This window comes from Amia ocellicauda, chromosome 4 (assembly GCF_036373705.1).
Source record: "Amia ocellicauda isolate fAmiCal2 chromosome 4, fAmiCal2.hap1, whole genome shotgun sequence".
Classification (NCBI taxonomy): domain Eukaryota; kingdom Metazoa; phylum Chordata; class Actinopteri; order Amiiformes; family Amiidae; genus Amia; species Amia ocellicauda.
In genome coordinates, this window is record NC_089853.1 from 34,104,466 (window position 1) to 34,117,157 (window position 12,692).

General features: G+C 39.6%; 1 protein-coding gene across 7 annotated transcripts in view; it reads right to left on the bottom strand.

The window, feature by feature from the left end:
- LOC136748306 (A-kinase anchor protein 13) overlaps window positions 1-12,692 on the bottom strand; it is a 131,583-nt gene that overhangs the window by 58,188 nt on the left and 60,703 nt on the right. For all 7 annotated transcript variants that reach the window (XM_066701931.1, XM_066701935.1, XM_066701934.1 and 4 more), the window contains exons 5-7: window positions 11,657-11,840; window positions 4,189-4,390; window positions 1,590-3,552 (exon numbers count right to left, since the gene is read on the bottom strand). In XM_066701931.1, the coding sequence (XP_066558028.1) occupies window positions 1,590-3,552; window positions 4,189-4,390; window positions 11,657-11,840 (2,349 nt within the window). The remainder of the gene's footprint in view (window positions 1-1,589; window positions 3,553-4,188; window positions 4,391-11,656; window positions 11,841-12,692) is intronic.

Genomic DNA, 12,692 nt, shown 5'->3' on the forward strand with positions numbered 1-12,692 from the left:
TAAAAAGAAAGACCTGACTCCAATCTCACTTAATGCAGAACACAGGTAATCTAGTCATCATAAACATCTGCTCTGCAGAATTCACTGTGCAAAAAACACATTTCCGTCTAAATATTTAGACCTAAAGGCCGTTTGCTAGTTTGTTAAATCACAACAGGAGGGACTGCTTTAAGATTATTTGTAGTATAAAATAAAAACTAAAACCAGTTTGAGGACTTACCAAAGAATCCCCATATAAACTAATTAATCAAACTATAATCTGAGAAGCGCTATGCACTTTACCATTTTTTTTTTTTATTCAACCCCTAAGGGTACAAAAGGGGGACAGGAAACGGGGCAGGACCAAAGCAGCAAGCAGCATCACTAATTACGAAGTCTAATAAGATTGAATGGAGATTTGCTCTGACCCACCTGCTTTTTAAATGGAATTACACAATACTCCTAAATCAAAATAAAGATAGGTGTACCCAAGTGGCCTACTTTCACACAGGTGAAGAACTACATCAGGAAATCTTTAATTTGAAGATTAATTTTCTTGCACTTATCACTTGTTGCCAGGGTATTTATCTGTGAAAATATATACTGAACTGAACATTGCCTGTCCCACTTCTCTCTTGATGATAGAGCTGTAAAGGCTCTATTTATATTTTATATATATTGATTTTAAAATAATCATCATCATCACAATTCAATGTGGAATCTGTCAATATTAAATAAATAAACAAAGTCTTACACATCTCTGACTTTACCGTTGGTGCAAAGTTCCTAACAAAAACAACTAATGAACAGAGAGGTTGGAGGTCGGACTTGCTCATAGATATGACTTGATCGACATGAAAGATTGTAGTTTTTTCTTTCTTTCATAACTGCAGCCAGCCTCGGAGTGGCTCACCCAACACCAGTGCAATGACCACTTGTGTGCTGTGCAGACATGTGACAATCCTCAGAAAAGGATTGGTGTTTAGGGCTGCTGGAGCCAGCATCCCCTTTAATCCAGTGAGATGTACAAAGAAATAATTAAAATATCCTTTATAAACAGGAAGATTATCTCCAAAAGAGGTTTGATAATAAGTGTAATTTAAAAGTCTGTATCCATCCCTGATCATCAGGAGTCCCAATTCAGGCTTTACAGAGGTTTTCAATCAGGGGCTAAAGATCTCATTCATCTCAACTAAGCCTTTAATTGGTTTAATTAAGTCCTTAAATCTGTGTATCTCTGATCTCACAGTTATTTCTGGTACAAGGTCTTTTCAGTCTGTTGCTCCCACTATGTGCTCCCTTCTTATTAACTCCCTATTACAGTGGTGTCCAAGGTTTATCAGTAGTGGGCCACATGATCCATCCATGTGTGTGCGAGCTGCATGATTTTTTTTTAATTGATAACAATGGTGAAGTATAGCCTGCTAGCATGACACCTTACGGCAGGCAGGCAGTAAAGGCCCTACCGCCCTACTAGTTCAAAATAGGTGTAAAAAATAAAAATAAAATTAGTCAGGCACGTTGGATGTCCGTGCGCTATTAAAAGTATACATTTTGTTTTCAAAATAAGGCTGATCTAGGCTGGAACAGATAATGAATATTTCCCTTACCTTTGTCAAGTGCTGGGTGCGAGTCTTCAACACAGTCACTGGCAGACACTCCACTCTCCGCTGCAGTTTGATCACTCTCCGCATCATTTCCCTCAGTTTCTGTAACAGTTTCTTCAGTACTTTTCAAAAGGTGCAGTAAGTCATGACCTACAGATGAACTTCCCACTGTATCCAGAGAGGTGGATATTTCATCCTCAGATAAGAGGCTGCAGGAGCTCCTGTAAGCACTGTCTGTAGAGGATGGGGTGATTGAAGTCTCAGGAGAAGAATCTTTCTCGGGGATCATGTCTTTTATCTTTGCTGACATGTCAGACTCGCCACTATCATTGGCAATGGAGGTATCCTCCGAAGTGGGCATATCTGTCTGCTCCTCGGATTTACTTTTACAGCTCAGGGTTTCCACATTGTCCAGAGCACTCACTGTTCCTGAACTCTCTTCAGCAGTAATGGTTACTGTGTTCAAATTCCCTTGGTGTTCCACAGTTTCCCTGGTTGAATCCACATCCAGCAAAGAGAAGGATGTAGAATCATTTTCGGTGGACGGCGGCTCTTCATATCCAGCCACAGCTTCTGGACTCACATCATGATGGTGCTTAAATTCATCTGCTGGACTGTCCAGTGAAGGATAGCCTTTCCTTGAAGCAAGAGCTTGTGATGAAAGCAGCTTTAGAGAAAAGGGGAGCTGCACACTGGTTTCTGTTAAGACATCAGATGAATTAACACTTATAGCCAAATAACTGCTTTCCACCTCTGCCTCACTACGACATTCCTTCATATTGTCCTCATTTGGAAGATCAAAATCAGAGATAGATGCTGACTCAGTAGTACCACTTGGTAGTTCATGAGGATTTCCTGTGTCCAAGACATGCTTCAAGCAGGAGCCACTACAAGCCTCAGTGTCTCCTTCAGACTCCAGCGACTTGTTGTCATTCACCTCACTGTCACTGCACTCATTTTCATGAAAATAATCTGAAGCAGCTTCTTCCTGGCTTTGTTCAGAGCAATTTGCCTTCAATTCGCATTTCTTCTTTACACAGTTTTGACAATTTTCTGTGGTACATGAACATGCAAAACTTACATCTGCAATGAACTCATGATCCCCATGACCGTTCTCTATAGGGAAGTCAGGGCTAAACAGTGCCTGGAGAGCCAAGCTGATGTCCATGTCATCAGAGGTCTCAGTTTCATCTTCCCTTTCTTGGACAAAAATGTCCCCGAAATCCTCGCCATTACTTGGTCCTTTTGGTTCCAGAGGTTGTTCGCTTATTTGAATCTCCGTCTCAGTTATTTCAGAGTGATCCTGGGATCGCGTCTGCCCCATATCTCCCTCTAATGAGCCGACTATTTTGTCAGTCTGAGGTTTATCTTCAGTTAACTTCTCAACTGTTGTCTCTGACAAGCCCACTCCAGCTTGCTTCCCTTCCTGACTCTCTTTATCGGCCTTCCCCAAGCTCCCCTGTCCTGTGCTGATTACAGACAATGTTAAATCAGTTTCCTCCTGATGGTTTCCATTTGACTGCTCACTGAAAGCAAGATTTTCACTCTCTGTCTGACTCTGCACAGTGTCACATTTATCTGACCGTTTTCCAGAGTCCTCTACAGAAGCGTCAGAAATCCCCACCTCCCCTTCCTCTCTCTCTGTGTAATCTTTGCTGTTTTCAGAAAGACACACCCTGTCCTCACTGTTGCCATTGTTCAGGGGGGAATCTGACGCTTGAGGATTTGGCGCCAGATCGGTCTTACTTTCACAGGCCACAGCTTTGCTGCATTGACAACTGTTTGTGTCCTTGATTTCTTCAGTAGCACTTTTTGGAGTAGAATCCTGAATGTTTGTGTCAAGTGAATCACGGCTTATTTGTTGCAGACTGTGCTGTTCTGTCACTGTATCACCTCCAGTCTGCTTTTCAGTACTTTCTTGACCAGCATTTAGTAGTATAGATGATGACTGAGATGAGACGGTACACTAAAACACAAATGAATACATTCAAACATTAATGTTTTCTCATTATGACAGTCTCCCCTGCTCCACCAGTGCCTTAGGACCCGTGCCACACAACACAACTATATTGTTTGATCATTTGTGTCTAATAAGGGTTAGACTGCGGGAATGATTTTCATTATGCTATTAGTTATAATCATGACTGTTCCAGGTTAGGTTTACATAAATATACATAATATATAACAATTATCAGCAACTTTCCTCAAAAAACATGTTAACATATCAAAAACATACTTGTACATATATACACATGAATTGTAAAAGTGAAAGTTAAGTGGAAATGGCATTATAATGCAATATTGGGGCTATTTATGGTTGTCTATTTGCCACAGGGAAAGCCCCCTAACAATTTAAACTTGGGTCAAAGCATTCAATCCAGAGTGAACTCACAACCATTCTAGACCATCCTGGGGTGAGAAATGCAATGAAAATATACACCTATATATACCGGGATGATTTCAACCAAATTCAGTCTGCCACCTGGTGACTGGATGATGTAATTTGAAAATGGCTATAGAGAGAGACAGCTGTGTATGTAAATACAAACAGCACTGAAACACTTGCATATTAAATTAAAAAAATAAAATGTCTTCAGGCTACCTTTTGCTCGGTATGGGAGTTTATGAACTTGCGCAGCTCCTCCACATCTTTCTCTATGGTGACAGGCTGGGCTCCTGGCACGATGCCCACAGTGATTGTGTAGGTTTTTAATCTGGGGTTGTACTTCACCAGGTGGTCCCCGGAGTTGAGCTGTCGAGATGCCTCTGTCGGGGATCCTGGCAAAGTTACCTCAGCCTCGCCCCTGCAACACAGAGAACAGTGCTGGTGATATGCCCACTCCCAAACAAACCAATACCAACGACTACATCACACACTCAGACACTCACTAATTATTTTATTAATTGTAGTAATAGCTTCCAGGCAAGTTCAAAACAGGTTAATCTGCATGATTAGGAACCTCAATCATACTTGCACACCTGCATATTAACTTTTGATTTCAGTAACACTTATTACAACAAATAGGGAAGGTTCAGTCTTTCTAGAGTGTAAAATTAACTAAAGCTTTTTAAGTATAAATAGACAAAGACATATGGCTTTTCTTATTTGTGTTCTTAAGGATCTTTTTTTCCCCACTCACAATATTCTACTTAGGTGCATTTGTGCCAGCACATTTAGCAAACAAAACTATTAAAAAACAGAGAACACAGAATAAACTACAGCCAAACCTATAATGGTCTCACAACCTCTAATAGGTAACCAATTTAAACCCAGCACTTAGCATAGAGCTAAAGCTAGTCAATAAACCCATTTAGCTTATTAAGAACAGATCCGAGAAGCTTAAATGTTGAATGAAGCAATAATTTCAAATAACCCAAATAATATGAGTTAATTTGAAGGAACAGAAGAATAAGCAAAAGAGCAAAAGGAAATAACATTAACTATATGACCCCACTTTTCTGTCACATATATCAAAAGCAAAGCAAAACATTGTCCCTATATATTCCAAACAGGCACACACCTTGCTGAAAATAAAATAAATGTGGTCACAGTTGGGTGTGTTCGACAGGGTGTGTTTTTCATACACATACAATGAAAGGAAGAGTCACATCACTAAAACTCAAGCAGTGGTGTCATCGGGATATTTCTGGAACCTCAGATTTGAAAGAAAGTCTACACAAAAATCTAACAGATATTAGAAATATATAAAATATACCAGATTACTTAGTAAATGAGTCACCACGGAAAAGGTGTCCAAGGAATTGTTATGTAATTGTTTTCTAAACAAAAATAGTAAATTCTTTGGCACTTACAAAACACAATACAGATCACTTCAGAAATTAAGTGCACCAAAGCAGCTGATGCATTAGGCTGTGACCCTATCCCCTGCACGATTGGTCAATAGTCAAGTTCATAACAGCATTCACGTCAGCACCAATACCTAATCTGAAATCTGACTTATCTAATAATAACTTGGTCAGAGTGTTAAAAAAATGTAAATACTGTAGTAAATTGAAACAAAATAAATCTTTTTACCCAAGATAACTTTTTGAGATGTGACACTCTATGGTCCCATGCGACTCCAAAACAGTCACCAGCACACTTGACGCTATCAACGAGCCTTTTGTCTTGGAATCAGCAAATGCAGCAGCAGCTATATAATAAGGCTTATTAGCAAATCTACATTTATCAGATAGTCTGAGGTGTGCCTCTTGTATGAATGCAAGATCTATGCTTTCTTCAAAGAAATATAAAATAGCCTGTATTTTAGTTTGGGGAGTTTAGTCCCTGTACGTTGCAGGATAATATTGTGATAATCAATCGTAAGAATCAAAATCAAAAAATGATCAATAGCAAGCAAATCTAACGAACAATACCAGAATCCCTGTTAGTACTGCAATAGCAGCATGGAGTGAAATCACGTACAGAAACAATGGCTGCTTACAGTTAATATCCGAGTGCATTAAAAACTTGGATTTCACAGGACCGGTGCAGCGCCTGACTAGTTATAAATAAACTGAAGGATAATAAATCAGATCGGTAGCAGCCGATGTGAATAATATTTTATTATTTATATTAACAGCTGGACGTGTTTCAGGCTGTGTTTAATGAATGGTGTGCAGGACAATCAGTATGAAGGCGAACACGATTCAGTTAATTTTCAATATAAATTAATTAATAAATAAATACAGCAGATCTGGGTTTCCGTGCACACTTTAGTTAAATTATAACCTGCTATATTGTAGCTGGATGATTCATCGTGAAACGTGTGTATTTTGTTTCAACTGTAACTTGCCCTGGTTAAGGACGTCTGATAAGTAAATTATAAATAATACGGCAAATAGTATAATTTCCAGTTACAAATCTGTAGTAAGAGTAATAAATTAAGGGAGTCATGCTGTGCCGTTTAAAATACATATATACTAGCACAAATGATGACGATAATAATAATACATATTTGCTATATAGTATTATTGTTGCACATGGAAACGTATTCTTACGGGAAGATGAAAATGTATGTTGTCTAAACACGTTTAGCTCTTCCTAATATCTCTGAACAGAAACATGTATTTATTACGCTGTTTACAATCACGTAAAGCAGAAAGAATAAAACAGATACAAAAGTCCTGTCCACGTCAGGCTGTATCGCTTGCCGTGTTGTTCTCTGTCTCTGTCTGTTTTTAACACAAACACAAACCAAACCCACAGTCGCTGCTCCTCAATCAGAGGGACGGATTCACAGCGGCCTGGTTTTGCAAAAAAAACTCTGGGACTCTGGCAAGACACGGATGCTTAAGCCAGTGGAACCGAGGCACAATATCCATCACCCCTAAATACAGGTATAAAGAGAAATTGCAAATCCTCTATACCAGTGGTTTTCAAACCGGTCCTGGAGAACCCCCTGCCCTGCTGGTTTTTGTTCCAACTGAGGTCTTAATTGCTTAATTGAATCCTTAATTGCCCTAACAAAGCAAATATAGCATTCAATTAGGTAATTAAGGCCTGGGTTGGAACTAAAACCAGCAGGGCAGGGGGTACTCCAGGACCGGTTTGAAAACCCTGGGTCTATACCAAAATAAGTCAGCATGTTCATTTCAAGCAAAATGAAAGCCTAAACCACTGAATTAGATGGTATGCACAGCTGTACAAATACATCTAGATGCATTGCATAAAAACGTGATGAAAGATGCAAGAAACACGTTTTGTGCAAGTGAAAAGGCAATTCAGAAATATATTGTTTGTGATATACTATCTACAGTACATTTTTTCACTCTAGTGTGGCAATTTACAGAGCAAAAAAAGAGCAAGAACAGTGCTTACTGCTCTATACTGGTTGATGCATTCTAGATCTTGGTGTCCAGGAAGGATCCAGCTTCCGCTCATTAGTGCAGAAAATGTTGCTCACCAATGACAAGATCCAACTTCAAGACCAACTTCTCAAAGCTGGATGTCAGAGCACAGAACACTGCAACCTGAGCTGCTACCTGAGCAGAGAGCCCTGTCACCTGAACAGAGTGTGCTGAAACCTGGATCTTGGCTTCCAGGATGGATCTTCTTTTTGTGAGTGCAGAAAATATTGCATCACTCCATGGAGGACCTTAAAATCAGAGATTTTTAGATCCCAGAAAAGGCATTTCTCATCTTTGCTGTCCTGGGGCTGAAATCAATGGGGGAAACTCAGGACAGAGCCAGAAGAAGAACCAACAGGTCCTGTTCTCCCATAGGATGAGATACCGGTCAGTGAAACAGAGCAGCCTGAAAATAATGCGGGCTGCAGGAATCCCTTTGCCATTATAGAGGCACTAGTGGGGCACTGCGATCTCAGTCTTCAAGAGCAAGGCCTGTGTTTCCATAGAATGGGAATGGAGTTCAGTCCACTTCGCCAGGGTCCAGATGTGCAATATAGAGAAATGCAGCACACAGTATGTCGAATCTACTACCTGTCCCAGGGCCCCAAAGAAGGGGAGTGACTGAAATTTGTCACTGGAAAATAAACTGTTGCCTGAACACCCAAAATACAGAGGTTAATAGGAGCATTTCTAGCCCCCTGGTAGAGAGATCAGAAAATAAATTAGAACCTATTATAAAATGGAATAGTTTCTTAAATAGTTTCGTTTTTATTAAATGTAGTATCGCTAATCTGTAATTATAGTATTTTTCATTTTATACACACACAAAAAGAAAAAATACATTTATGATGTAGCATTACATTTCTAGCTGTTTAGGGGTATACTATTAAAATGGATGTACAAAATGTATGTGTCAATACATTCTCTAGTACCTCAACAGAAATAATCAGTTTTAAAATCGCATCTTTTGATGTCTGATTAAATTAACAGCAAGCTGAAATAAAGAAAAACTTCTTTCACCCATTGAGGAAGTACGTGCCATGCTCAGAGTTTCAAGCTCTACCTTAAGGCAACTAGCACCTACAGTGCAAATCTGCATAACAAAAGCAGCACACTCCCTTGGCCACACTAATCTCATGTCTCAGTTCATTTAACATGAACTGGTGATCAAATCCTCTCCCACCATGAAATACTGGAGAGAGCCAGTCAACCGCACCCCTACCTGCTCACAAAAACAAACTTCAGGGAGACCAAATCAAGTACATTTAACAAATAAATACATACTCAGTTTGAGTATGGGGGATATTGGTATGATGTGGATGGTTCAACATAAAAAGCAGCAAAATCAATCTTTATTTAAGCCAAATATAATAAAAAGCAGGTATTTATTTGAGTTCTATGTTTTAAGATTCAAATTCCGACCTCAAACATTATTCAAGCTCAGACTATTATAATTAAATGTGCCTGCAAAACATATACAGTTGAATTCTACTGTTGTTACTTTTTATTAAACAGCCAACTGCCTACATCTCCTACCAGAAAATACATTTAAAATCTATTTTCTGTTGTCTTTGTACCTTTAAACACTGCATCCATAGTTTTTCACTTTTGAGATACCATTTCAGTGAAATGGTGAAAACCAGGACTGTAGGCCTTGTTTGCTCAGGATGACTTTGCCCTGCAGTGTAACAAAATCCAAGGGAGCACATATCACATGGTTTGGCCAACCTGGGTTCCTTGACTCTCCTACGGGTATCGTGTTACACCCCCAATGCCCAACAAAGGAAAGTCTGCCTGCTCACAGACACCTCTTTCCACCGGCATATCCGAGCCGACCCTGAACCACACCGTGAATTTTCGACCCTGCTTCTTACTTAGTGCTGGCTCAGAGGCATGGGGAAGAGTTAACTGAACTCGTCATCACAGTGTTAGTCTCAGTATGCAACGAGAATTTAATTTTCAGGCAAAAGAAAACAAACGGAAAACTCTGGTTTGGGCATAGAATTTGTGCAGGCCATTTAGGAATCGGATGACAAATACCTGCAATTTCTCAGAAATGCAGGCTGACAGAGAACCGAAGGAAAGACAATTTAATATGGACCAGAGAGCAGAGGGAACGTGGTGCTGTAAATTCTGCTTCGCTGAACAGAGAACTGATTTGTGTTCTACGACAATTAGTGCAAAAAATAGTGCTAAACCAATTCCATTAAATATTTGTATTGCATGTTTGTTTTTTATGTTATATAGCACTTTAATGTTATATTTGGTATATAGTTCTATTGCACTTCAAAGTGATTTTGTTTTATATACAGTTTAAATGCACTTGTGAGTTATGTATTTAAAGAAAATGTAATAGTTTATTTTTTTAGTTTTTTGTATCTCCATTTAGCAAATGAAAATGAGAACAACCACAAGCTCAAGATCCTCCATTGTTGTCATTTGAAAAACACACCCCTCTTTCATCGTCATGCACTCGAATCTTGACTTTCACAGTGTATTAAGTAATTTAACTCAGCTTGGGTAGTGCAGTGGAAAAACACCCAACCCGCACCAGGCCAGCTCGGCTAGGTTCCAGCTTGGTTCAGGGTTGGGTCGGATGTGCCCATGGAAAAGCAAGACTGAGAAACCCTGACACTGCATCTAAACTTGAAGTCAGAAGTCAACATCCTGCCACCATCAAGCCAATACTGTATTCTATTGATCTGCAGAGTACAACACAATCATATTGCTGCCTTACAGACGTAATATCCGAGGCTGTTCATTTGGCTGTAACAATCTCACCAATGGGCAAATTTGAAATGTCAATGTTTGGATAAGATATACATGCCTCTCAAAAGAGTTTCTCATGAAACATATTTTGAGAAGTGGAAGCTATAATGTAGCCTTCCACTTTTGTACCAATGTCCTTATGTAGTAATCGGGAACACAAACTGAAAACAAAGAAAATCTAGTCATAAACAAAGTCCTTTTAGTAGTGTTGTGTTGAATAGATATTGGCACAACATGACAGAAATTTACAAAAATGAATGGAACAAGCCTGGCCTTTTCACTCTAAAATTCTAAACAGCTGTTGCCAATAACAAGTACTGTCCAGCAATAAATGGCTTACATCAGAGTCAATCCAGTGAATTTGTTTATCCTAGATGTCCATCTGAAAGAGGACTGCTGTGAAGGGAATAGCAGCTGAAAATGCAGCCACAGACACTGCAGAGAGGAACAGCAGGGGACTATCCAATACACGTTTACAGCACACAAAATGTTAATTCCAAGGAAAACAAAGCTGCCTGCAGACCAAAAAGCTAACCATGCACAGAGAAAGCACTCCTCAACAGCTAACAAAAGAAGTTTCACGAGGTTATTTAGATCAAATATTTATATAAGGAGAGTCCAATGCCAGCATGTAATTCTTTGTTTCTTATCTTGTTTTTGGACAGTTTCAGACTAATATCCATTTAATATTTTTTTCCATCACCATCGCATAACTCCACCTTTCCATACTATGACACAATTTGTTTCCCTTTGTCACCTAGCATTTTTGTTTTTAAGAAACAGGCGTTGTCCTTAACTACCCTCCAATACTGAAATGCTTTGTGTTGTTTTGTTTTATTGCATTGTGGAACTCTACAAATACTGTAACAGTGGTCTACTGGAAGTACACTTATATTTACTCATTTTGAGTATGAGGGATATTGGTGTGATGTGGATAGTTCAACAAAAAAGCAACAAAAGCAATCTTTGTTAAAGCCAAATACAATACAAGGTGAATATTTATTTGAGTTCTTGGACATTTTGAAATTAAAAACCCGGCCTCAAACATTCTTCAAGCTCAGACTACTATTATAATGAAATGTGCCATGCAAAATATATACAGTTGAATTCTACTGTTATTACTTTTTATTAAACTGCCAACTGCATGCATCTCTGATCAGAAAAGCCATTTTTTTAAATACAACTGAATTTCTTCAGTACATTAAATCCACTGGAAATTCATATAGTATTATCAATTGTAAGACAGAGTTTACAGTACAGTGGATGTAATGTCTAAAAATTAATTTAGAATAAAGAGGTTTTAAATAGTTTAAGCTTAGCATCAATATACTGTATATTGTCATAACAAACTGAACTGTAAAATTAGTAAACATACAGACAATCACCTGAGTGCCTTGCCTGTAGTGCTTCAGGTACCAGGTTGTACTGTGGCAATAGTGTCCTGTACTTACTGTGTGAAGAGCTGCTCTAACTGGCTGTGTCCCCTCTGCTGGGCCACGGTGACTGGGGTGGCCCCCTGCTTGTTGGGCAGTCTGAGGGACGCTCTGCCTCCCGGCTGCTGCAGCAGGAACAAGGCCAGCCTGCGCAGGCCGCGGCGCGCCGCAAAGTGCAGGAGGGTCTCCTGGGGCAAGGGCTCTGTGGGGGAGAACAAACAAGCAAGCCGCTTCTGTCAGGCAAGTGTCCACACATTGTGCACTGCAAGCAAAGCCCCCACTGAGCTCTCAATAGCACACAGAACAAACACCACGCACACAGCTGACCCAGAGGAACTCAGATCCATGTTTCAAGTCAAGGTAGAAACGTGGCTTTAAACAATCCGTTTTGATGGAAGCAGTAAGTGTCTTCAGATGGGTATTTCAAATTCTGCATTAAGATCCAAGTTAGGGAGACCTCAGCATGAAAATGTTCCTGCTGCAGGTTACATGTGAAAAATGTACAGTGCAGAAATATTAAAATGTCCCTCCCACCACCCCCAGTACCTCCCCCTCCCTGCCTGCCTGCCTGCCTGCCTGGCTCCTGGTGCCTGCTGGAGCAGGTCTGACGCTCTCTGCTTTCGGAAGGCAATTCAGAAGGGTTCTAGAACTGCGTTACCGCAGGTTGTTTTTAGCAGCCTCAAAGCCACAGCGTAATTATGGTCTGTGTAATTAAATCTTTAAGAGCTTTCTCCCAGTGCTTTCAATGCAGAGGATTATCTGTATATTTTAGGTACATAAAGAGCTATGCAGGCCTTTACACTATCCTCTAAGGATCAAGCCACAGTAGGAGAAATGTTAAAGCCTGTTAATAAAAAGGCTGGGAAAATGAAGCAGTGTAAATGCATTATTGGGAATGTTGACAATCAATTTGCACACATAAGAAGTAGTTGTAGTGAGGTGTGGTTAAACATGAGCAGATACTCACAAAGAGATTGAGCAAAGGAATATCTTAAAGATTTTGATTCCTATTCACCTAAAAGCTACTTTCACTACTACACAGAATTCCAACTAA